Source organism: Urtica dioica, chromosome 10, assembly GCF_054948205.1.
Source record: "Urtica dioica subsp. dioica isolate 48M chromosome 10, U.dioica_male_clone48M_v1_H2, whole genome shotgun sequence".
Lineage (NCBI taxonomy): Eukaryota > Viridiplantae > Streptophyta > Magnoliopsida > Rosales > Urticaceae > Urtica > Urtica dioica.
The window spans coordinates 7,314,652-7,341,216 of NC_142765.1; the positions used below are offsets into that span (position 1 = coordinate 7,314,652).

Consider the following 26,565-nt stretch of genomic DNA (forward strand, 5'->3'; position numbering starts at 1 on the left):
AAGTATCGAGGCGAAGTCCAGCTCCACGAATCGTGGGATACACTCGTAACCCCATATCTGGAGTGGGAGCATGAAACCCGACAGGTGGAGTTTTGGGTTCTTACCCTCCTTGATGGTCTTGGCCTTGCTCACAAAGCCCTTGATAGAATCTAGAAAGAAGTCTTAAACGACGTTTCCCCATGGGTAGTTGTTGAAAATAATCGGGTCGTCCACCATCTTGAAGTAGCTATCGCAGGGGAGGTTGACGGTCTTCTCGGCCGCCAAGAGAACATTGTACAGAAAGTGGAGGAGGAGTAGTCTCACCCTCCTCTCATCTGGCCATTCCTGGCTACTCTCAAGGACTGCACCAATGTTGGCCCTTTTCTGGCCAAGAGCACCATTACAGAAGGTGACATTGTATAGCCCTCCCTCAACCACATTAGCGTACCGTGGTTGCTCTGCGTAGTTTTCGCTGAATCTTAACCCTGTGATCAGGGAAAAGTGCTCTTTGGTGAATCGTAGGGTCTTCCACCAATCTCCATGACCAGAGATTCGTTCGATGCACCGGCCCCATCATAATAACCAGATCTCAATAGCAAATGACTTATTATTATGGGTGATTTTGTTATCAAGGGCATGTCTAGAAACTGCCCAAAACACGTCTTTTTGAATAAGTCTTTTTGGTTGGCGGTCATGCCGGTCTCCTTTTCGAAGGTGTCCAAGTTCTCATGGAAGTTGAACGAGTAGCCTGAGTCTATTTCATCTTCTTTTATCCTTCGTATGAAACCCTAAAAATTAGAACATTAAACACATAAAAGTTAGAACATCAAACACATATGAATTGGAACATTAATCACATAACCACTGTGGTTTTCATGACAATTGTGTCACGAAATTTCTGGGTTTCGTGACACCTGTGTCACGAAACTTCTGCGTTTCGTGAAAATTGTATCACAAAATATCTGGGTTTCGTGACACCTATGTCACGAAATTTATGGGTTTCGTGACAATTGTGTCACGAATTTCAGGGTATCGTGACATAGTTGTCATGATACCCAGAAATTCGTGATATAGTTGTCACGATACCCAGAAATTTCGTCACATAGGTGTCACGAAACCCAGATATTTTGTGACACAATTGTCACGGAAACCCATAAATTTCATGACACAATTGTCACGATACCCAGAATGTGTGACACAAAACAATTCACAGAACCTACATCTAATATGAGCAAGCCTAGAAAAATCTAATTTTCTTACAAAATACACACATAATCCTCAATAACATAAAAAATGAACACTTTTGTCAAACTAACAGTTACATCAAACACACAATAAACATGCAAACCAATGAATCAACACAAAATCCACACATAATCAACACAAAATTAACATGCAAACCCAAAAATTTTCATTTTTGTCACGAAATAAAAAATTAAGCAACCAAAAAACTGAAACCACCAATTGCAAGTAAAAAAAAACTCACCTTGTGAGGTCTCTCGGATGTACAAGGGATAGAGGAGTCAGAATTTGAAGGCGACTCAAGAACCACCTTCCTCTTCTTCTTCGGCGGCGCAAGAACCTTCTTCCATTTCTTCGCTGAGGAGTTTTGCGTTGGTGGCTCCGGGGCAAAAGCCACGCGCGGACTCCGACGCGGGGATGCATGCGTCACTGGAGGTGGAGTTTCGGCCGATGATTGAGGAAGACTCCTCTTTTTAGGGTTAGGTTTTGGAACTTTTGGGGGCGTTTGGTCGGCGAACTATTCTTTTTCTTCATTTCTTGGGAGAAGAATGGACGAGAGTGACGAAATGAGTGAGATTATGGAGTTTGGAAAACAAATCGAGACGGTTTTTGGAGTGTTGGTTAAGGGAAGTTGGACGGTTTTTTTTTCGCTCGCTCTCTCTCTCTCTCTCTATCTCTCTCTCTCTCTCTCTTATGGTTAAACTATCTCGGTCAATGAAGAAATGAAGAGGAAGGTGACGTGGAGGCAAGGTAAGTGAGAAATTGAATTGGGCGGGCTTAATAAGTGAGCCCATTTGTCAGCCAAAAATCCGGCTTTGACTTGTGATTTCTTATTTAAATTTTAATGTTCACGGGGGTAAAAGGGTAATTACATAAATCCAAATTAATTACGAAGTCCTATTTGTGACATTTTTGAAAAAAAAGTCCAAAAAAGTAAAAAACCATTTTTTTTACTCCTATTTAGAGAAATTTCCCAATTTCATTTTGTATTTTGTAGATATCAAAATTATCAAAATATCAAGACTGAACTCATTAGTTTCATAATATCCGAAATTAGACTTTTGGACAGTTTTCGGATAAAAATGCCCTTAAAAGTCTATATATATGTATATATATAAGCGCTTTGTCCCGGCGTTGCGTGGGAAAATTTCATAATTTATATTATAAGAGATTATCTGTAAATGGTTTGCGATTGTTGGTTGTGCATTATTTTACAATTTTTTAAGAAATATGTAAATCCATTTAATTAACTAACTCAGATTTAAAAAATTAAATAGATCAGTTTTAATCATGTTGAACATTAAACTTATAACTAACCAATATAATTAGTCATAAGTCATAACTTACTAGTTCATGATTCAGTTTACATTAATTATATTAGTCACAATAAAACTAAATTATATATGTTAACATTGATTGATACATTGTGATTCGTGGATGTGCCTCCATTTCATTCTTCTTTTCTTTTCTATATGACATCGTTGTTTGATTGGTTGATTAAGATGATAGGATAACTTTTTTATAACCATTTATTGGAGTCTGTTTGTTTCCTGGAAAAGTATAATGCAATTTTATGAATGGTTTGGTGTATTTGGTTTTCTATATGACATCGTTGTTTGATTGGTTGATTAAGATGATAGGTTAACTTTTTTTATAACCATTTATTGGAGTCTGTTTGTTTCCTGGAAAAGTATAATGCAATTTTATGAATGGTTTGGTGTGTTTGGTTTTCTTTGCTAATTGATAAACCATCGAGAATGGGAGAAGAAAATGATCCAGACTCATAGGTGAAATGAGAATGAGGAGAAAAGAATAACAAACATCAAAGGTAAACAAATTTAAACTTTGTACTCTAGTTTTATTTTGAAATTGTCATCTGATGTAGATATGAACTTTTCTTCTTTTACATCAATGTTACCTGGGTTTTGATTCAATTATATATGTTCATAGTGTGATCATGTTCATCCGATGGACATATGAACTTTATATAGAATATATATGTGTATATGTGATATTGATGTGGTAAAATGGTACAAACTATTGGAGAGATCTGTGAAACAGAGGCATAGAGAAGTGAATCTTTTTTCTACTATGATTGAACTATAAATATAGTTAAGAGATGAGTTTACGAATTAAAATAATTAGTTCCTAACCTGAGATATGAGTCTTTTTTTTCAGTATTTATACATACAATAAAATAAGTTAGCAAGTTATCTCATTCAGCAATGATCAGGGTTAATTGCTAAGACACAAAGCAAAAGGGTGCTAATGGAAAATTAACCTATGACCTTAACTTTAAAGATAAACACTTACCCAGATGTCTAGATGTATTTGAATTGCTCTATTTCTATAGTATGTTCTGTAACAGTTTGGTCTGCCAACAGGTGGGAATTAACTGAGAGGATTGAAGTGCTGAATGTGGGAAATGCAGGTGGGATTTAGCTTAGAAGCTATTCTTAGGATTGAATGTGGGAATCTGATAATTTTTTATCTTGAAGATTTTATGGAAGACTTATGAATGAAGCTGAAATGAAAAAAAAAATTACAATGGTCCATATTTATAGTTAGTCTCGTAGATGACATTCAATATGGAACTTGAAAAGTTATTTTCCAGAAGAATCTTGTGATATATGGATCTCTGAGAATAGTCTAAGTCATTGTCATTTTCCAGATAATGTGCCTTTTTTTATTCCAGAATAGTCCAGGAGTGGTATTTTCGTGGTTTTTAGTTCTTTTCAGGATTAATTGTAAAAGTTTAATTAGAATGCCACATCATGTAATTATGAAGCTTTTAAAGGGCATTTACGTCAATTTTTTTCCGGATACTGTAGACTTAACAGGAATATGTGTCTACGTGAACAGTGATTCCAGATTTGCCGTTATATATATATATATATATATATATATATATATATATATATCAATATATATATATATAAAGCATCGGATTTTGGTGGATTTCATCGGATTTTGGCATATTTTGACGGAGATTTTGGTGTTGAAGGTCATCGGAAAAATCCGCCGAATCTCATCGAATTTTTCCAAGTTTTTTTAGAAACCCTAACTCGACCTAAATGCTTCAAATCTGACTATTTTCATTTAATAATCACTCCAATCGTGTATATATTTCGTCATTTTGAGCTATGAAATCTTTTAACACTTAGAGACGCTCGTGAAAGCTTGGACAACCTTGAACGCCAGTGGAAGATCGTAGGAATCACTTGGAGACGTCGGAATTTGGTGGAGCTCGTCGAATTTCGGTGGAGCTCGTGGGATTGGGGGTGAGAGAGAGAGATGAAGAAGGTTTGAATTGAGAGAGGAAAATGGGTTATTTGATTTTTAGGGGCATTTTTGTCCGAAAAGTGTCCAAAAGTCCAATTTCGGATATATCTGACAGAGACTCCAGATTCACTTCAATGTTTTGGAAAAGTCTACATAGAGCGTTGGGAACAAAGTTGTTGTTTAGTACAGTTTTTCACCATCAAATAGAAGGAAAATTGGAGAGGACTATCCAAATTTTGGAGGATATGTTGAGAGCGTGTGTAATGGACTTCCAGAAGTCATAGAGTACATACTTACCCTTGATAGAGTTTGCGTACAATAACAGCTACCATTATGCAATCAACATGGCGCCATATGAGGCCTTGTATGGAAGGAAATGCAAATCACCAGTCCACTGAGATGAAATGGGTGGACAAAAGTTTCTTGGACCCGAGATCGTGCAAAAGACTAGAGAGGATGTTGAAAGAATACGAAGTAGAATGCTAATGGCCCAAAGCCGTCAAAAGAGTTACGCAGACAAACGACGATGAAAGCTCGAGTTCAATGTTGGAGATAAAGTATTTCTCAAGGTCTCACCAACGAAAGGTATTATGAGGTTTGGGAAAAGGGAAAGTTGAGCCCAAGCTTCATAGGTCCATTTGAGATTCTAGAAAGAGTTGGAGAAGTAGCGTACATATTAGCACTTCCTACAAACCTATCAGGTATTCACAACGTGTTTCACGTGTCCATGCTGAAGAAGTACATGCCAGATGCTTCTTACTGGTGGAAAAGGAACCATGATCTATAAGCGGATTTGAGTTGTGAACAACTTCCAGTTGAAATCATCGACAAGAAAGAGAAGGAATTGAAGAACAAGACGATCAAGCTGGTTAAAGTGATTTGGAGAAATCATTCACAAGTAGAGGCTACATGGGAACGAGAAGACGAGAGGAAGCTCAAGTATCCAAACCTGCTTGAAGAATGAAGTTTCGAGGACGAAATTTTCGTAAGGGGGAATGATGTAAGATAGCGACTTTTCTTGGTTGTGTATGATAAATAAGAAAGTTGAGAAAATGGTTTTGAAAATACTTGAGCGTAGAAATGGAATTTTGTGCTTGTGAACGTTTTGACCTGATGGGCCTTATAATACGTAAACGTTTTTGAATCTTGTGTGCTTTTATGTTTAGTTGAAAACTTACTTTGTTTGACATGAACGTACGTGTAAGGTAGATATAATTTAAATTATAAATAGATGTTTTGTGTGTAGATACGAAAAATTGTTAGAACGTCGAGTCGTTTATCATTTTGGGTTTTGTTTAAAAAGAAAAAAAAATTGAACCACAAGTTTTGCTTATTTAATAAACGACTCGTCGGGGTGTGACACGCTTAGCGAACTCCGGTCTTCTGGGTCACGTCGTACGTTAAGTTTGGATCTATCCATCATTCACCGCGACAATTGTCGAGGTTTATTCAATCTACTTGGGACCATTATGGGATGCGTACTTCGGTGGATAAGCGTTGTCCGGGTATTCAGGGGAATACGTTAGTCTTCAGTTGAGCGAGTTAAATCACATCACGATGAGGATCGGCCCGTGTATATTAACTAATATAAGGTCGATGATTCGCTCTTATTGGGCCAACTTTGCGGACTTGGGTCAATACGCCATTAATGGAGGACAAAGTCCAACGTCAACAATGATTCCCTATTATTCCCAAGAGTGCCACAATTCCTACATATGGTGGTTACAACTTGTTTCCTTTGAGATTATCTTCAATCTTCATTCTTTGCTCCTTTTTTGGACAACGATTTGACTCTTTATCGATCAACACCTTCACTCTATGTATAGTGCTTGTGAAAATATCGATAAGTCGAGTAAAAATTTATTAAATTGGTCGAAAAATACCTAATTGATTGAAAAGATTAATATTTTGCAAAATTGATCGAAAATCCTTGTAAAAATATCAAATTGGTTGACAGTATGTCGTATTGGTGGAAATTTTATATAAACAAGTGTCAAAAACTATATGTGAACGGTTGAAAAACACAAACAGTTTAAAATATCCAAAACGTTAATCTAGATAATTTGATAAAAAGCTAAATATATATATATATATATATATATATATATATATATATATATATATAAAGATGAATGAACAATATTTTTTAAGAAAAATTTTTTTTAAAGAAAAATTCCTAAACACGAATAGTGTTCTTTCGTACTGATTTTTTTTTCTATCAGAAACATAAAAATGAATCTAAAAAAATTTAAATATATTTTTTCAAACATAAATATTGCTGAACATGTCTCTATATATTGTTTCCTCTAGACCAAAATCTGTAGACTAAAATATATGAGTTATTTCGCAACAACACGAGATATATATATAGAGAAAGATAGAAAATGAAACTCACCAATATTTTTGTACAAAATTTGAAGATCTCGAATTTAAATCTTCAAACTTACAATAATGACATTTTTCTAGCATAGAGTCTGTGGAGACAATAATAAATGAATAACTAGAAACTTATGTATGAGATTTGGGAATTAGTAAATAAAAGAGGAAATGGCGACAAAAGTCCCTAAAGTTTTAAGAAACAGCTAAGTTAGTCCTTTTTTTTACGGTGAAAGTCATTAATGTTTAGTTTTCCTGATTCTGTTGGTCCCTAACCCCATTTTAGCGTGAATATTTGATGATGTTACGTCAAAAACGTTACTTTTGACTGAAAACATGTTTTAAGTCATAAATTAGACAAATAAAAGAAATAAAAACAAATCAAAACAAATTAAAGGAAATGTTTTGAAATAAAACAGAGGCCATCGACAAAGATTTCCCCAAATCCAAAATTGAAAACCCTAGACCTAAATTCTACCTTTATCTTGTTCATCAGTTCATCGCGAACACCAAAACAACATAATACATCTAAACTTGTGTCTGAGCAGTTTGCTTCTGTCTTCTCTTCCTCCTCTTGATTTTCTCTGGTGCAGGGGTTTGAGTCCTAGGTCTGCCCATCTTCTTTGCTGGCTTGACCTGTAAAACAAGCAAATCACTGTCACTGCTAGATTTACATATAAAATTTTACAAGTCAATTCAATGTTGCATTAAAATTGTACCTGACTTGATCCAAGATTAGAACAGGTTCTTTTTGGAATGCCCTTCTACACCACAATTGTTGCAGTGATTCTTTTGCCCCCTCCTAGAATGTTTTGTTTCAGTTGTTTCAGGTGGTGGCAGAATTTTGGTGAGACCAGGTTCTGGCCACTTATTTGGACTTGCCATTGGCTCAATTATCACACTGTAACACGCATTGTGAGCCTCACGCTTGTACCAACTGTCTACATAGTCATAGTCATAGTCTTTGAGTCCAGATGCCCAAATACATGTCGAGGCATGTGGACATGGTATGCCAGACAATTGAAACACCCTACAAGTGCATACCTTAAGCCTCAAGTCAGCAACAAAAGACTGAGCCTTGAAAGTTAACCTGGCAATTGAAAACCAATGTATTGTTAATAACATTTCAGTGATGCTATAAGCTGTAGAGTATATCAAAAGTACCTGGAATTTGGAATTTCCAGCAAGTGTGGACTGGCAGTATCTTGATACATTCTTGTGCTTCTCAATTATCTCCATGATCCTAGGACCAAGTGGAGTTTTCAATTTCTCAGCTGCATCTCTCTTTTTTGCAAACCGACACATTAGCCAAAACCTAATCTTCTCTAACAAAGTGACTATAGGTTTGTCTCTGGCCAGGAGTATTGTACTGTTGAAGCTCTCACATAGATTGTTCAAGAGCATGTCACTCTTGACAAGTGTTTTGAATTGAGACCTACTCCACTCCTTCGGGTTTTTCTGACTAAGCCACTCAAAGGCCTTCTCATTCTCATCTTTTAGCTCAACCATTTTGAGCTTGAATTCTTCTTTTGTTGAAGCTCTAGCAAGTTCCACAGCATTTGCTTGAGTAACAATCCCTTGTGTTCCTTCTTAAAGTTGGCATGTAAATGCCTAACACAGAATCTAACTTCTGCACTAGGAAACACCTCTTAAACAGCCCTCTCCAAACCCTTCTGCCTATCATTAATCACAGTAAATCCAGTTGAGTTTTGTATGCCAAGATCCTCACTGAGAAGCAGCATGAACCACATCCATGTCTCTGTATTTTCCTTCTCTACCACAACATAAGCAACTGGGAAGCATGAGTTGTTAGCATCAATACCCACAACAGCAAGTAACATGCCCTTGCAGTATCCTTTGAGAAAGCATCCATCAAATCCCAATAACTGCAACCTCTATTAAACCCCTCCTGGCAAGCATTCAAACAAATGTACACTCTTTGAAACAGTCTTTTTTCATCAACCAAGTCTGTTTTCAGTATAGCTGTTGAACCTGGATTAGTTGCAAGAATTTGCTTGCAATAATCGTCCAAAATGGCATACTGGTCTCTAACAGAACCTTCTGGAGCATTTCTTGCGTTGGTCCTGGCTCTACTAAACACTGGATACGAGACATTGGTGTAATGAGTTGTAGCAGCTAGCTCTTTGAAGTTCTAATAGTTCATGTTAGGGTTGAGCCTAAAGTACTCAAGGAACTCAACAAACAATCACTTACTAGTGACTAATTTATTATCAAACACTAGTCTACACTCATGATTGTCTAATAGAGTGTTGATTCTCATAGTCCTATTATCAGAATTCTGAACCTTAGCATATAATGTCCAATTACAACCTTTTCCTGTGCACCTAGCCCTTACTCTGGTTTGATCATTATGCACATACTTGAATGACCTATGTTGTTTAATGAAAACCTCTCTTAAGGTGCATCTCAAAGACTCAACAGATGGGAAAAGCATACCCAATTTGAACTTGAACTCTGCTAAGTTTGCTCGCGGGTTGAACGACCTCCTCGATGGCTGCTCATCGTCTTCGTCGTAGAGGCTTTCAAGCTCACTCTCTGACCTAATGCCATCAGAGTATTCGCTTGGACCACCCACACCTCCTTCACATGTCTGGTTCACCGACGACCACCATTGTTGAGGGTGCTTTGGGTGTTGATCTTCGTCATTCTCTTCCTGGCCAACATATGCCTCCTCTGCGAAGTCAAATTCTTCGCCATTTCCTTCTTCAATTTCGGTTTCTTCGATGTGGGGTTCTTCGATTTGGGGTTCTTCGTTCTCTTCCATCTTCGGTGTTAGGTTAAAATGGCGGTTTAATATTTCAAAACATTTCCTTTAATTTGTTTTGATTCGTTTTTATTTCTTTTATTTGTCTAATTTATGACTTAAAACATGTTTTCAGTCAAAACTAACGTTTTTGACGTACATCGTCAAATATTCACGCTAAAATGGGGTTAAGGATCAACAGCATTAGGAAAACTAAACATTAAGGACTTTCACCGTAAAAAAAAAAGAATAGAGACTAACTTAGCTGTTTCTTGAAACTTTAGGGACTTTTACCGTTATTTCGTCTAAATAAAATAAAACTAATGGTAATTTTAACTTTTAGAGTGGGGTAGTTGTAGAGTTATTTAGGTAGTTGTACCGTGTTTTGGAATTAATATTTTTTTTTTTTGGTAAATCATAATTAAACATTTAAAACATAATATGGTTTCCTCAATAGTCTTTTCTCAAGTTGGATCTAAGCTCTCTTGAGCTTTGAGGATTTGATGGGTAAACGAAAGGCTTCCAAGGAAATCGTGGTGATCGATCTGGAATCTTCTTCGTCTCTGACCTCAGGTAATTCTCTCTCTTTTTCTCTATCTTTCTCAAACATTGAAGTAGAGTCAGTTGCTTCGCTTTTGTGACTTTCCTCGGAAAGCCGTTGAGGAAAAGCTACAGTTTTAGGGATTTTGTATGTTTAAAGAGTAGCAGATTAGGGTTTTTTTTAGGCATAGTAACTAGATTATAGTTTTCGATTCGGAGAAGTTTGTTCTAAAGATCAGAATTTCTGTCGATTTCAGCTCATTAATGCTCATTTGCGATTGAGATATTACAGTGTGATAATCAAGAGCAAAATCCAGAGATGTACATTGAAAAACCTGAAGTAGAGACTTATCTCTGTTAGCCGTGGAAGAAAAGCTCTCCATTTTGTGTTTGTATATTTTGAGCCGAATGTTAGGGCTAATTTTTTTCTGGCGCTGAAACTAGTTTATGATTGCTGATTAGAAGAGCTTTGCTTTGAAGATGAGTGTTTATTTTGCATTGAAGATTTCTTTCATTCAATTTCAGCTCATGAATGTTCATTTGAGAGCTTGCCTATAGTATAATTTGAGTAAAATAAAATAAAATTGTGATTGTAATTTTGTTTTGTGTTCCAAGATGGCAGACACCAAATTTCGAAGCACCGATCATGTTGGAAACACATCTTGGCGAACTTGCAGGCTCGGAAAAGGAGATTGACCAAGAAAGACAACGAAGCGATCGATGGTTACAAAGTCACGGCACAGTGTTTTCAAGACTTTCCTTGCCGTGATCGATCGGAAAGGAAAACGACCCAAACGAAACATGGAAACAAGTTTCCGAAGCTGAACAAGGAGCTCGAGTCCAGAGCTTTTGAAATCCATTTTGAGTACGGTTTCACTTATTTTTTTTTATTAATTTATTTATTATGAAGTAAAGAAATACTCGATATTGTTCTCTATATGTGGCTCTAACACATTTAACCTTCTTATGCTGTGTAGGTCTTTGTGGAATGGATTTTCAGAGGACAAGCGAGCTTACTTTGCTTACTTTGATTGTCTATGGTTTTCGTTGTACAGAAAAGCGACCTTTAGAACAAAGGTTCTCACATGGATTAAGCCGAAGAGTATTTTCTCCAAGAAATATGTTTTTGTTCCTATAGTAATTTGGTTGGTGTTTCCTTTTCTTTTTCTTTTTTTTTTCTTTTTTTTTTCCTATCATGCGCTCTGAAGAGTTGCCATATTTCATGCCGATTCTCGGATTTTTCGTGTTTTAAATCTCAGGCACCATTGGAGCCTCCTGATATTTTGCAACTTTGACGAGAGTCTGGAATCAAAAGCCAGAAAACCGTGCATGTTATTGCTGGATTCTCTAGAGAGCGCAGATCCTAAGCGACTCGAACCGGATATACGAAAGTAAGGTCCTTTTCTTTTATGTTCTCACGAGTGGTTGCTCTTTTCTCTTGATCTGACATTGAGTTTGTTTTCGTCTTTCAGATTCGTGTCTGATATATATAGAACTGAGGAAAGACTCGAGACTCGACAATGTATTCGCAAAATTCCTCTATTGGTACCTCAGGTGAAATTCCTATATTTTCGACATTTTTTTTAAGGTGTTCTACCTGAATAATCAATTGAAACTAATGGATTTTCAAAATAGCCAATGTTTTTTTTTTTTTTTTTTTTTTTTTTTTTTTTTTTTTTTTTTCTAAAATGACTGAAATAGCCAAAATTTACAGAAATGTCAACAAATTTTTTGAAAGTGGTTGGATCGATATTTTTATTAACAATGAACATAATTTTGGCTATTTTGCTAATCATTTAGTTTCAAATGACCATTTTGTATAATTTTTTTTTTAGAATCCGAATATGATTAAAAGATATTTATTGTGGATAATAATTAGGTACCACAGCAAAGAAACGACTGGGAATGCGGTAACTTTGTTCTGTACTTCATTAAACTTTTCATGGACAGTGCACCGGAAAATTTCACCGTTGAAGATTACCCTTATTTTGTAAGTCAACTATGTCTCCATGTCTCTCTTCTCTTCCCTGATGATTACATTTACATCTATAAATTATGAGAATTAGATAAATTTGATTGCTGAATGCAGATGAAGAGAGATTGGTTTACGCTCAAAGGCTTGGACTGCTTCTGCAGAGGGAGTGAAATCTCATCCTGACTCGGTAGCCGTGTAATATCTAATATGCACAGCCTTAGGTAGAGACAACATGCTAATTTTTCGTTACATCAGTTTTATTAGCTCAGAGATCAGACATAGAATTCGATCACAACAAACATCTAAAGTTTCTCGGAGCTTTTTATTTTACTTTTAGTTCTATAACTTGAGGAAGCTAATTCTATGTAGTGAATCTTCTCCATATACTGTGTTGATTTGGGTCTCTCTCTTTTTTTTTTTTTTTTTTTTTTTTTTTTAACTTGACCTAAAAAACACTCGTTTCAAATATGGAGAAGAGTCACACAATTATATATTTATTTGAATAAGTGCTATCTAGCTTGGTCTAGCGGTAATCCCACACACACCTCGACGGAGAGGTCATGGGTTCAAGCCCCCATGGGATGCAGAAATGCATGCCTCCTAGGATTTATTTTAATAAGTATGTAATCTTGACCAATAGTGCCACCTACTATGTAATCTTGACCGATAGTGTCACCTGCGCTTTGCACTGCTAATATATCATGTAATCCTGATCGATAGTGTCCCTACTAAAAAAAAACCTTCTATATTTATTTGTAATTTTCGGACGATATCATCATTATTCTGAATGAAAATGTAAATAGTAAAGAAAAGTTAAATATAACCGTAAACAATCATAAAAATATATCTATAAATAACAAGAAAAAAAAATATATTTATGAAATAAATGTCCAAATATTTGAGAAATTAAGTTTGCGAAAAAATACCAAGTGTGAATGTAGGAATCGAGTTCACCACATAAATTCTTCAGTTTGGTCCAACCCCACGAATTCGAGCCCGGCGAGCGGAATCAGCCCGACTTGGGAGTCCAGGTCGTCCACTTCGCTTCTCAGCTTTCTATTCAGGCCAAGTTGAACCCATCAAGCGGTCAGTTCGAAAGAAGCGATCTTCAACCTATCTTCTCGCCACTTCACTTCGAGTCAGCATGCACGTGGCACTTCTAAGTTCCCCAGGCCGACCACGTGTCCTCCAGATCGACGGTGGAGCAACAACGACCTTAGCTATAAATAAACAAAGACCGAGACTTTTAGGGCACACTATTTCTTTTTATTATTACTTTGTTAATTCATTTCAAATTTGTACTGAAGCTTTGTTGAGCTCGTCACTCCTCATTTCGTCGATCTCGACCCATGTTGTATCGAGTTTGATCAGCTTGCAATACAATCATTCATTTCGTTCTTCTTTAATCTCTGTTATTTATTTTCAGCAATCCGGTTTATTTTAATTCTATTACGACGAATCCTTAAGATCCACATAACATAAATACATACTATATTCTAAATATAATATATAGTCGTGTGATTGTTGATGGACCAAATCCGGCATCAACAATTTGGCGCCGTCTGTGGAAATTCTATCAAGAATTCCAACCTCGGAGAATTGAGTTAAGCTCGATTTTAAATATATGGCTAATGAAAACGAACAGATCGGGCTGATTCCGGGGGCCACTTCCGGGATAAAAGCTCTTTTGAAAACTCTGGTCGCTGGATTAGCTGAGAACCGTGAATTCCAGCAATCCACCCGGACTGGTCTAGAATCCTTGGCCGCCAAAGAGATTGCTCTCATGGCCATGTACAACGCTGATAAAGTGGTCGCTGCTGCTGCTGCAGCGAGCTCGTTAGCTCGTCTGTCTAGAGAGAGCAGTGAAGGATGAACCCTCCCTACTGTGACCAGTCTGGATTTCTCAGGGATCCCAGTCACTCCGTCAGGAGTAGGTTCATGCTACCATGTGTTTCAGCACAGGATGTATTCTCATAACGGTCTCATCACACTGATAGCTTTGCCGAGTTCGAGTAGGCTTCCCCTCCTCCTCCTGGAGGGCCAGCAGCCCGATTCGAAGCAGAGCAGTCTCCACCAAAAATTGGAGCTCCGGGTGAATTGAGTTTGCTATGCACAACATGCGTGCCTGCTCGTCAGCGGTAAACTTCAATTTCCTCTGATCCAGCAGGGAACTCGACAGGCGTTTAATATGGAATCAACATGTTCACAGTGGAAATGCCACTATCACCACGGTGAACGCTGAAAGGAATGAGGTCGATGCCGCTAGGTCCGAGCGAACCAAAATGGAAGCTTTTCGTAGGTTGGTAGAGGATAGGTTCCGAGCTGTTTACTCCAAAATGCACTCGGCAACCAGTTCGGCCCCTGAGATCAATCGCTTAGTTGCTGAGACGGGACAAACCCCATTTGCTCACAATATAATCAGGGTAAAGATCGGAGACGCTAGAAAGTTCCGACTCCCAAAGTATTCTGGGACAACAAATCCAAAGTCTCACATGACAGCTTTCAGAATTGCGATGGGCCGAGCCCATCTCCACTAGCACGAACTGGAAGCTGGCTACTGTCATATGTTCGTAGAGAATCTGATTGAAGCCACGCTGGACTGGTTCTCAAGACTTGAGGATGGCTCAATTGAAAATTTCCAGAAATTATCCACCGAATTCCTTAAGCACTATTCCATGCTCGTCGAAGATGAGGCGACCATGCTGATTTGTGGAATACACAACAAACCGACTTCGAGACCCTCAAGAGTTACATGACCCTCTTTAAAAGCATCATGGCAAAAATTTCGAATGTTGATAGCGATTCGGCCTTGACTACCTTTGGTCTGTGGTACTACTCTCGTTTCCGTGAGGAAATGACAATCAATAGGTCACCTACCATTGAAGATGCAATCCGTCGCACGTCTAATTTCGCAAAAGTCGAAGAGGAGAGGAGCATCATGACAAAGAGGCACAACGTCAAGAAAGTCCCTCAAGGGAATTCCACCTCCGGAGGTTCACAATCTCAAGGAGGAGGATTTAATAAGAAAGGTAATGGCACCCTCCAAATAGGTCGACGCCCCACTTGGTTTTGCATTCAATGTAAACGATGGGGATCATTCCAAAGGCCCCAACAGAAAAAGGACCTGAGACCCTGACGCTTACTGTGAATTTCATAAAAGCAACGTACATGGTATCCTCAATTGCAAAACAATGAGCAAGGTATTGGCCAGAAAAATTCACCAAAAACGAGTTGAAAGGAATCAACTTAGGACTCCTCCTAAGAAGAAAAATTTCAACTCACAACCTCGTGAAAACACTTCTCCCGGTAAGAGGGGAAACGACAGAGGAAGATACACAATCCGACCCACAAACAAAACCAAAAATCGATGTATTATAGGAGGTTCAAAGTTCTGTAAGGAATCAATAAATTCCATCAAATCGTATCAACACAAGCTTAAAAACGCTCCGCAAACGCCCGAATTAGGAGATCGAGAAGAATCTGTAATCACTTCAAGGACAATGAAGCGAGGATATTGGTCACGCGTCACGCGACGCCCTAGTAATCGAGCTAGATGTGTCAAATTGTATCGTGACAAGAATCTTGGTTAATGGTGGAAGCTCGGTGGACGATATCTTCAGAAGAACTCTGAGAAAGATGAACATCGATGAATCCAATATTGAACGAGAACCCACTGAACTGATTGGCTTCAACGGATTGGTTACGCCATCCATGGGAGTGATTAAGCTCCCGGTTAGGACAGTTAGAATTAACAAGTTCGTCGAATTTGTGGTCCTCGACTGCCCGTCCCCGTTTAACATAATATTGGGACCACCGTGGATCCATGGTATGAAAGCCGTGCTATCCACTTACCACCAATGCATTCGTTTTCCAACTCCTAAAATGATTTGTGGCAGTCAAGAAACATCGAGAATATGCTACATGAGCAGTCACAAGTTAAAACCGAAAAAAACTGATGTCCCTCAATAGCAATTAATGACCATCGCCGAAACCATACCAACTCAAGACACAAAAACGGAAGAAGAACGTTTGGAAGAACAAGATTCTCCGCATCTTGAGTTAACCACCAAGGTTCAACTCGATGACACTAATCCCGAACACTGCGTAGGAATCGGAGCCGAGCTGAAAGTGAGCCTAAGTAGAAGAATAATATCATTCTTGAAGAGGAACAAGAAAACTTTCGCATGGACCACCGAGGACATGCCAGGCATTAGCATCGAAGTTGCGTCTCATCAACTCAACGTCGATCCAAGCTTCAAGCCTGTAAAATAGAAAAGAAGGAAACTTGGACTAGATAGGGCCAAGGTAATCAACGATGAAGTAGACCGACTTTTGAACGTTGGATCAATCCGAGAGGTAAAATACCCAGATTGGCTGACAGTTGTAGTAAAAAAAATGGAAAGTGGCGGGTTTGCATCGACTTCACCGATCTGAACAAAACATGCCCAAAAGACAGCTTTCATTTACTTCACATCGATCGATCTGTTGAAGCCACTGTTAAGAATATTGCCCACTAGAAGATGATGATTACTAAATAAATATAAGAAGTAACTTTATTAGTATAATATGATTAGTGGGTTGAGGTATGATAAAATTCAGAATCAATAACAACTAACATCTGTAGTCTCCGTATCAAACTGAGTCGTATGTTGGGTACTCGAGTATGGGCGGTGAACTAAAACAAGGTCGATGACTGATATGCGCCTGGAAAGCCTTATCTAAAGTCATATAGGTAGAACATGAGTGAAGGTTGATCACTTAGCGGGAGCATTCTACACTTTTGGTAAGTGTACGACCCGGACAGACTTTGGTTTGGATGGATGTGTCGTTTAAGGACCGTTACGATGCACTAGCCGATGTCGCTTATGATGGTCATAGTTACGACCCGGGACATGATTGTAGAAGAAAGTGATTTATAGATTCGGAATCCAGCCTTCCTGAAAGAAGGTAAATGTTCTCTTTCACCTAAGGGTTGATTCTAGAATCGATAGATTGCTAGCACTTCCGAAGTTGGCTTACGTTCGGAAGAATCTTTCGCTGGGGAAGCAAGTGTGCTTAGAGTATATATGTAACGAGAAAGGTATAACGGAACAAATTGACCTATCTCGATATGGGTTGAACCTGAAGGATCATGATCATGTACTGACTAAATCAGTGGAAACTCGTCACGATGAGTAAATATAATTCTAGTATTATGGGAGAGTTCAGTCTTTACTTACACTGTGGAGTACTGACCAAGCTTAGACAAAACGATAGGTAAAAGAGAAAAGATTGTTTCATCTTTTGATCGAGTTTGTTAAGCTTCAAATACTAGGTCCATAGTCCCCGATTCAGCTTCGATAAATGAGGATAATAACATTCATATAATAATGGTTTCATTGTTATAGTCTCATTTTCTGTGATTGTGATTGACAACATTAATTCTTAAAAATTGGTATTTACGAAATTAAATAACTATTTATAGTAGATTTGTTTATTTATTGTTGGATCAAGTAAATAATCAATTAATAAGTTATTTATTTATTGTTGGATCAAGTAAATAAATAACTTTGGATTTTTGAGCTAGGCCTAGCGCTGAAGAAAAAATTCACCACCTAGCGGTTTTTTATACTGGTTTTATATAAGTTTATTCTCTTTATTTGTTCCTAAAATAAAGGACGGAAAATATAGGAAATTAGTTATTTTCCTATATTCTCTCTTTATATTTAGGAGAAATATTTTCCTATATTCTCTCAACAAATAAAATATTTTGTATTTTAATATAAAATAAAATCCTAAATACTAATCTGATGTAAGAGAGAAAAAGTAGGATTAATGAGATGAGATCCAATGACTGAAAATAAATATCCACTATTGTGAACACAATAAAAAGAAATAATATATTATAAATATTTTAGAATATCTCCTTCTAACTGCTATAAACAGGGGGCTGATGAGAAGAAAAATTCAACCTAAATAGTATTAAAAAGTTCGGCATCCTCTGTTTGGTTTGGCCGAGACTTTGCTTCTTCCTCTTCCCATCGGAATTGCTTCAATTCCATTCGTGTCCTTTGACAACACCGTAGTCTTCCGAAACGTAATATTCCAGGAAGATAAAACTCATGAGTGGGCAACGATTATTTATGTCACTAAGATTTGAAACACATCGTTTCAAGTATAAGTGAGATCAATAATCGTTGCCCACTCATTAGTCTTATCTTCCTCGAATATTACGTTTCGGAAGATTACGGTGTCATCAAACGACGAGAAGAAATTCGAGAGTTTCAGAGTCATCCCGAAGGTCTGATCGTAAGGACTCTTTTATAGACTGATGACGGATTGTGAAAGCTTGAAGGTTCGGTTCGTGACCCCAAATTTGTAAGTCTTCTGAACTTGTCATTAAATTTATCGGTTGCTTGACATATTCCGTTTTCTCTAATTACATAACGTAAATATAGATCTTGTTTCATTAATAACCATGTTTTGATTAACTTATGATAGCGTAATTAATATTTTCCGCATTTAAGTGATTGTTTGATGTGCAATAATCACCAGCCACGGCAGAACTTAAAATGTTGTTATTCATGGATGCATTTTTAGGATGCAACCAGATTTTAATGCACCCGGATGATCAAGAGAAAACGACATTTATCACAGATCGATGAATTTATTACTATAAAGTAATGCCCTTCGGTCTAAAGAACGCCAACGTAACATATTAAAAACTCGTAAACAAAATGTTCGCTGAGAAAATCGGTAATACTTGTGTATTCTCTTTATTTGTTCCTAAACTAAAGGAGAGAAAATATAGGAAATTAGTTATTGTCCTATATTCTCTCCTTATATTTAGGAGAATATTTAGGAGAAATATTTTCCTATATTCTCTCAACAAATAAAATGATTTATATTTTGATATAAAATAAAATCCTAGATACTAATCTGATGGATGAGAGGAAAAGTAGGATTCATGAGATGAGATCCAAGGGCCGAGAATAAATCCACTAGTGTGAACACAATAAAAGAAAATAATATAATTGCTATAAATTGGGGCTAATGAGAAGCAAAATTTAACCTAAACAGTATTAAAAAGTTCGGCCTTCTCTCTTTGGTTTGGCCGAGACTTTGCTTCTTCCTATTTCCATCGGAATTGCTTCAATTCCATTCTTAGAAATAAGAGAGAAAGATCTGAAACACATCGTTTCAAATATAAGTGAGATCAATAATCGTTGCCCACTCATTAGTCTTATCTTTCTCGAATATTACGTTTCGGAAGATTACGGTGTCATCAAACGACGAGAAGAAATTCGAGAGTTTCAGAGTCATCCCGAAGGTGTGATCGTAAGGACTCTTTTATAGACTGATGACGGATTGTGAAAGCTTGAAGGTTCGGTTCGTGACCCCAAATTTGTAAGTCTTCTGAACTTGTCATTAAATTTATCGGTTGCTTGACATATTCCGTTTTCTCTAATTACATAACGTAAATATAGATCTTGTTTCATTAATAACCATGTTTTGATTAACTTATGATAGCGTAATTAATATTTTCCGCATTTAAGTGATTGTTTGATGTGCAATAATCACCAGCCACGGCAGAACTTAAAATGTTGTTATTCATGGATGCATTTTCGGGATACAACCAGATTTTAATGCACCCGGATGATCAAGAGAAAACGACATTTATCACAGATCGATGAATTTATTACTATAAAGTAATGCCCTTCGGTCTAAAGAACGCCAACGTAACATATTAAAAACTCGTAAACAAAATGTTCGCTGAGAAAATCGGTAATACTTGTGTATTCTCTTTATTTGTTCCTAAACTAAAGGAGATAAAATATAGGAAATTAGTTATTGTCCTATATTCTCTCCTTATATTTAGGAGAATATTTAGGAGAAATATTTTCCTATATTCTCTCAACAAATAAAATGATTTATATTTTGATATAAAATAAAATCCTAGATACTAATCTGATGGATGAGAGGAAAAGTAGGATTCATGAGATGAGATCCAAGGGCCGAGAATAAATCCACTAGTGTGAACACAATAAAAGAAAATAATATAACTGCTATAAATTGGGGCTAATGAGAAGTAAAATTTAACCTAAACAGTATTAAAAAGTTCAGCCTTCTCTCTTTGGTTTGGCCGAGACTTTGCTTCTTCCTATTTCCATCGGAATTGCTTCAATTCCATTCTTAGAAATAAGAGAGAAAGATCTGAAACACATCGTTTCAAATATAAGTGAGATCAATAATCGTTGCCCACTCATTAGTCTTATTTTCCTCGAATATTACGTTTCGGAAGATTATGGTGTCGTCAAACGACGAGAAGGAATTCAAGAGTTTCAGAGTCATCCCGAAGGTCTGATCGTAAGGACTCTTTTATAGACTGATGACGGATTGTGAAAGCTTGAAGGTTCGGTTCGTGACCCCAAATTTGTAAGTCTTCTGAACTTGTCATTAAATTTATCGGTTGCTTGACATATTGCGTTTTCTCTCATTACATAACGTAAATATATATCTTGTTTAATTAATAACCATGTTTTAATTAACTTATGATAGCGTAATTAATATTTTCCGCATTTAAATGATTGTCGGAGGTGCAATAATCACCAGCCACGGCAGAGCTTAAAATGTTGTTATTCATGGATGTATTTTCAGGATGCAACCAGATCTTAATGCACCCGGATGATCAAGAGAAAACGACATTTATCACAGATCGATGAATTTATTACTATATAGTAATGCCCTTCGGTCTAAAGAACGCCAACGTAACATATTAAAAACTCGTAAACAAAATGTTCGTTGAGAAAATCGGTAATACTTGTGTATTCTCTTTATTTGTTCCTAAACTAAAGGAGAGAAAATAAAGGAAACTCGTTATTGTCCTATATTCTCTCCTTATATTTAGGAGAATATTTAGGAGAAATATTTTCCTATATTCTCTCAACAAATAAAATGTTTTATATTTTGATATAAAATAAAATCCTAGATACTAATCTGATGGATGAGAGGAAAAGTAGGATTCATGAGATGAGATCCAAGGGCCGAGAATAAATCCACTAGTGTAAACACAATAAAAGAAAATAATACAACTGTTATAAATTGGGGCTAATGAGAAGCAAAATTTAACCTAAACAGTATTAAAAATTTCGGCCTTCTCTCTTTGGTTTGACCGAGACTTTGCTTCTTCCTATTTCCATCGGAATTACTTCAATTCTATTCTTAGAAATAAGAGAGAAAGATCTGAAACACATCGTTTCAAATATAAGTGAGATAAATAATTGTTGCCCACGCATTAGTCTTATCTTCCTCAAAGATTACGTTTCGGAAGATTACGGTGTCATCAAACGACGAGAAGGAATTCGAGAGTTTCAGAGTGATCCCGAAGGTCTGATCGTAAGGACTCTTTTATAGACTGATGACGGATTGTGAAAGTTTGAAGGTTCGGTTCGTGACCCCAAATTTGTAAGTTTTCTGAACTTGTCATTAAATTTATTGGTTGCTTGACATATTGCGTTTTCTCTCATTACATAACGTAAATATAGATCTTGTTTAATTAATAACCATGTTTTAATTAACTTATGATAGCGTAATTAATATTTTCCGCATTTAAATGATTGTCTAAGGTGCAATAATCACCAGCCATGGCAGAGCTTAAAATGTTGTTATTCATAGATGCATTTTCAGGATTCAACCAGATCTTAATGCACCCGGATGATCAAGAGAAAACGACATTTATCACAAATCGAGGGATTTATTACTATAAAGTAATGCCTTTCGGTCTAAAGAACGCCAACGTAACATATTAAAAACTCGTAAGCAAAATGTTCGTTGAGAAAATCGGTAATACTTGTGTATTCTCTTTATTTGTTCCTAAACTAAAGGAGAGAAAATATAGCAAATTAGTTATTGTCCTATATTATCTCCTTATATTTAGGAGAATATTTAGGAGAAATATTTTCCTATATTCTCTCAACAATAAAATGTTTTATATTTTGATATAAAATAAAATCTTAGATACTAATCTGATGGATGAGAGGAAAATTAGGATTCATGAGATGAGATCCAAGGGCCGAGAATAAATTCACTAGTGTGAACACAATAAAAGAAAATAATATAACTGCTATATATTGGGGCTAATGAGAAGCAAAATTTAACCTAAACAGTATTAAAAAGTTCGGCCTTCTCTCTTCGGTTTGGCCGAGACTTTGCTTCTTCCTATTTCCATCGGAATTGCTTCAATTCCATTCTTAGAAATAAGAGAGAAAGATATGAAACACATCGTTTCAAATCTAAGTGAGATCAATAATCGTTGCCCATTCATTAGTCTTATCTTCCTCGAAGATTACGTTTCGAAAGACTACGGTGTCATCAAACGACGAGAAGGAATCCGAGAGTTTCAGAGTCATCCTGAAGGTCTGATTGTAAGGACTCTTTTATAGACTGAAGACGGATTGTGAAAGCTTGAAGGTTCGGTTCGTGACCCAAATTTGTAATTCTTCCGAACTTGCCATTAAATTTATCCGTTGGTTGACATATTGCGTTTGCCTCATTACATAACGTAAATATAGATCCTGTTTAATTAATAACCATGTTTTAATTAGCTTATGATAGCTTTATTAATACTTTCCGCATTTAAATGGTTGTTTGAGGTGCAATAATCACCAGCAAGTGGTATTAGAGCTAATTGATTTTTGTTATTTAATTGATTCGTTCTAGTAATTAATTTTTATATGGTTTAAATGGATTTATATTGTGCTATGAAATTCATACAATTCAATATATGATTATGTGAATTATGATTCGTGGGTTGATCGTAGATTTTTTTTTATTCTCGCTTTTCTAGATTTTTTTGTTTAAACCGAAAATCAAAGGGTAAGGGTTTTTTTTTTTTTTTTTTTTTTTTTTGTAGTTTTCATTATTATACTTGTTGTAATCCGATGGTCACGAAATTCGGCGAGACGCTTACCCACTGCGAGAAGACATGATGGTCCGAAGGAGAGCCACCACGACGGAAGGATTATGATGCTTTGACGACGAGACGCAATTTTTTGACAATCTTGTCAAAAAGGCCGCCCCCTAGCATTATGACCTCTTGGTCATGATGCCCTCATGGGTCATGGTCCGAGCTTACTTATTGTGCCCTACCTTGGCAAGTGGGCTTAAGATTCGACCGGGTCATAGCCCGTTAGCCCGGTGGGCCCAAGGCCAAACCGAAAGAAAAAATGTTTTTACCGAAAAATTAGTTTTTTGAAGTTTTATTTAAAATAATTATATGGGCCGGGCCCTAATAAGTTTGATTTAAAACATTGAAAAATAAGTGATTTTGATATCGATTTATTTTTCTAAAGGACATTTGAATGTGTCTTATTTAATAAATTATTTTTGGGAAAAACTAAGAAAATAAATAATTTTTTAGATTGATTTATTTTTCAAATGAGACATAGGAATGTGCTCAATATGAATCCATGAACTAATGTGATTAGGTTCATATAGTTAGTATTTATTAAATAATCAAATAGGAAACGATCAAACCGAATCAAACCATACTTGCTTGCTCGTGCTTGTTTATTTAATTGCTTATGCCATGCTTGTTAGCTATAACTTAGAAATTGTTTTTCGTGGGTTGTGTTTATCATGGGCTTCCATTTATTAAATTAAATTATCTAATTGTATTAGGATAGTTTTAATAAATGAGTTGAATGGATCGGAGAGCTTTGTCACCAAGCCGGTAAGAGGCTAAGCTTCAGGGTTATTAAAAGACGATGTCTTCCCTCCTCGCTGGAAGCTTTTCCGTGAAGAAATACTATTAGGATAATCAAGACTAGAATGTCACGAATTCCTAATCACTAAGCTCTATCGAAACTTAACTATTTTTAAGGGTAGCTTAGTAACACTCGAGTTTTTAATATGATTTAGTTAATTCGAGTGGATCACCTAGATTAATGTTAATTCTAGGAGAAAATTAAAATACTAAAAATATATTGAGTCATAGGCCTCCAACATTGCCACAACACCGTGAGGATGAAAGATCCCTGCTTGATCGGCGGATTGTTTAAAACATGGTGATCTGTTCCTAAGGACAGGCTTTTCTTATTCCAATACCAAGGTTGTGTCTCTGACGATAGGCGGGAGGGTTGAATCCGGCGTGTACTGGCTAAGTCAGTGCATTTGGGCAAGACTTTTTCCATCGAAATGTTGGGTCAACTCATGCATGAATCCAACTGGTGGTTGCTCATGTGGTCAAAGATTCCTAATTATTGGTAGTTAGTGAACATAGTTATGAAGTGTACATGAACCATGATTGTTCACTAATCTAAGATGGTTCTCATTTTCACTAAGTGCACTCCGTTACGCCACCCTAGTGGTACAGACTGTGGCTATTGGTGGATTACCGTGGAATATAAAAAACTGGGTTCTTTTATTTAGTATTTTATCTCGTGCTTGGTTGCATTATGTTTTTATTTTCCTAAATATTATTGATAGCTTGTTTCTTTTCATATTGCTGATATATATGTACTTTTATGTTTTAATAATCATGTCGAACCCTATTATGGCCCTGTTGTCGAAAGACGTCCTGACTGGTGAAAATTTCCCGAAATGGAAGTCTAACCTGAATATTATGCTAGTGAGTGAACGCATTCGCTTTATCCTCACTGAAGAGAAACCTGTCTTTCCTAATTCTACTGCTTCCCGAGTTCAAAGGGAAGAGATGATAGGTGGAACATGGCTAGCAAAAAAGCCATGGCCTACATGCTCGTGAGCATATCTGATGCGTTGCGAACAAAGTTAGAAGGAAATGAGACTGTTGTCGATATCCTTGACTCACTGCATGAAATGTTTGGGATGCAGAGCAAGCAAGCCCGCATTGAACTCACCCATAAGTACACTAGCACTAGGATAATTGCGGGGACTCCTGTGAGGAATCATGTCATGAAGATGACAAACTACTTCACAGAAGCTGAACTTCATGGGGCTATGAGGGATGAGGTCGATCAGGTGGGAATTATCTTGATTTCCATTTCGAATGAGTTCATACAGTTCACGTCAAACTATATTATGAATAAGTTGACGTATGAACTGCCTCAACTGTTGAATGAGATACAGACTTTCGACTCTATCACTCGACAATGAAAGAACAAAGGGTCGCCTCTGTATTCTAACAAAAGTTCTTTGCCAAAAGCCAATAAGAAGTTGACTTCTTGTGCTGGGCCATCAAAGGCACGACCTAGTACTTCAAAGGGGAGAGGTCTCGCTAACAAGGAAAGGAGAAAATTCAAGAAAAGTGGAAAAGGAAAAGAAAATAAATGTGAAATGGTGGGCAAGTGCCACTACTGCGACACTGAAGGCCATTGGAGAAGACATTGCCCTTTGTACTTGGCCGAGCTTGAAAAGAACAAGAAGAATGCTGGTATAGTACTTTAAAATTCATGATACCCTAAAATTGTTTTTGAGGAGAATCATTCATGAGCATACTTCTTTTCTTGTTGTAGAGTAGATCTGGAGGAACACATTGGGGTTGGAGAGATTGCTGAACAATGTTGGATTCAAGCCCGAATTTTAGAGAAGCTCATGCTCCAGTTGAAGAACTAAAAATTTCTCGCTAGTTTTATTACTTTCATTTTTGGATTTATCTTTGAACATGGGATGTGTCACTTATAATCTGAGGTTTTCTGGACTAAAGTCTTTTAAGACTATTCCAGATGAGATGAATATTTTCTTTCTTTGTGTTTTACTACAATATTTATGAACAAATGTTGTGTCATTAAATATTTATCGTTATATGAATGCCTTAAATTGCTTTTATGATATTGATATATGCATGAATGTTTAAGCCTTAAATTTGAATATAGAAAATGAAGGACACGTGTTTCCGTTCATTAACTATATAGTTGTACAATAATATATTATCCAAGTTAATAATCTCTATTAGAATTTTAATTAGCCTTTATTGCTTTATTGAAATTTCTATAATAAATGTGTTTTTGATATAATAAGAACTATTTAGAACTCTGGTACTGTCTAAATAATTATCTCATATCGACAAATGAGTTGTGTGATTAAAAGATAATAAAGTAACACAACTTTATAGTTAGCGGTTATGATACATTGACTGAGTGGGAGGATCTTTTAAGAGAATCTAGACACTCAGGTTCAATAACTTAGTGGGAGCTTCCTTGAATGGAACCTGGTCACAAGAATTAATTGAGTGGGAGCATCCTTAGTTGGATCCTAGTCATTGGAATCATATTATTGAGTGAGAGCATCCTTTAGAGGATTCTAGATATGATTGTTCAAGGCATTAAATAGGAGCATCTTTATAAGAATCTCGTCATTATTGAACAATGCAATGATAACAATGTCCTTCACAGGACTGTCACCATCATTTATGATGGAATCCTTCAAAATGGAATAATATTACTATCAT

General features: G+C 36.5%; 2 protein-coding genes across 2 annotated transcripts; both read left to right on the forward strand.

Moving 5' to 3' along the window:
- Positions 1 to 10,076: 10,076 nt before the first annotated feature.
- On the forward strand, positions 10,077 to 12,833 carry LOC149383345 (Cysteine proteinases superfamily protein). Its single transcript, XM_089628115.1, has 7 exons — positions 10,077 to 10,216; positions 10,799 to 11,048; positions 11,161 to 11,328; positions 11,443 to 11,574; positions 11,656 to 11,737; positions 12,063 to 12,173; positions 12,273 to 12,833. The coding sequence occupies exons 1-7, from the start codon at positions 10,147 to 10,149 to the stop codon at positions 12,339 to 12,341; spliced, it is 882 nt and encodes a 293-aa protein (XP_089484241.1). The 5' UTR covers positions 10,077 to 10,146; the 3' UTR covers positions 12,342 to 12,833.
- Positions 12,834 to 15,245: 2,412 nt separating this feature from the next.
- Positions 15,246 to 16,127, forward strand: LOC149383346 (uncharacterized). Its single transcript, XM_089627755.1, has 2 exons — positions 15,246 to 15,322; positions 15,737 to 16,127. The coding sequence occupies exons 1-2, from the start codon at positions 15,246 to 15,248 to the stop codon at positions 16,125 to 16,127; spliced, it is 468 nt and encodes a 155-aa protein (XP_089483881.1).
- The last annotated feature ends 10,438 nt before the right edge of the window (positions 16,128 to 26,565 follow it).

Excerpts from the sequence above, each read along its gene's own strand:
- LOC149383345 (XM_089628115.1), top strand. The coding sequence starts at position 10,147 with ATGGGTAAACGAAAGGCTTCCAAGGAAATCGTGGTGATCGATCTGGAA. Across the intron at positions 11,049-11,160 it reads GCTTTTGAAATCCATTTTGA|GTCTTTGTGGAATGGATTTT; the intron begins GTACGGTTTCAC and ends TATGCTGTGTAG. Across the intron at positions 11,575-11,655 it reads CTCGAACCGGATATACGAAA|ATTCGTGTCTGATATATATA; the intron begins GTAAGGTCCTTT and ends TTCGTCTTTCAG.
- LOC149383346 (XM_089627755.1), top strand. The coding sequence starts at position 15,246 with ATGGGGATCATTCCAAAGGCCCCAACAGAAAAAGGACCTGAGACCCTG. Across the intron at positions 15,323-15,736 it reads GTGAATTTCATAAAAGCAAC|AATCTTGGTTAATGGTGGAA; the intron begins GTACATGGTATC and ends TATCGTGACAAG.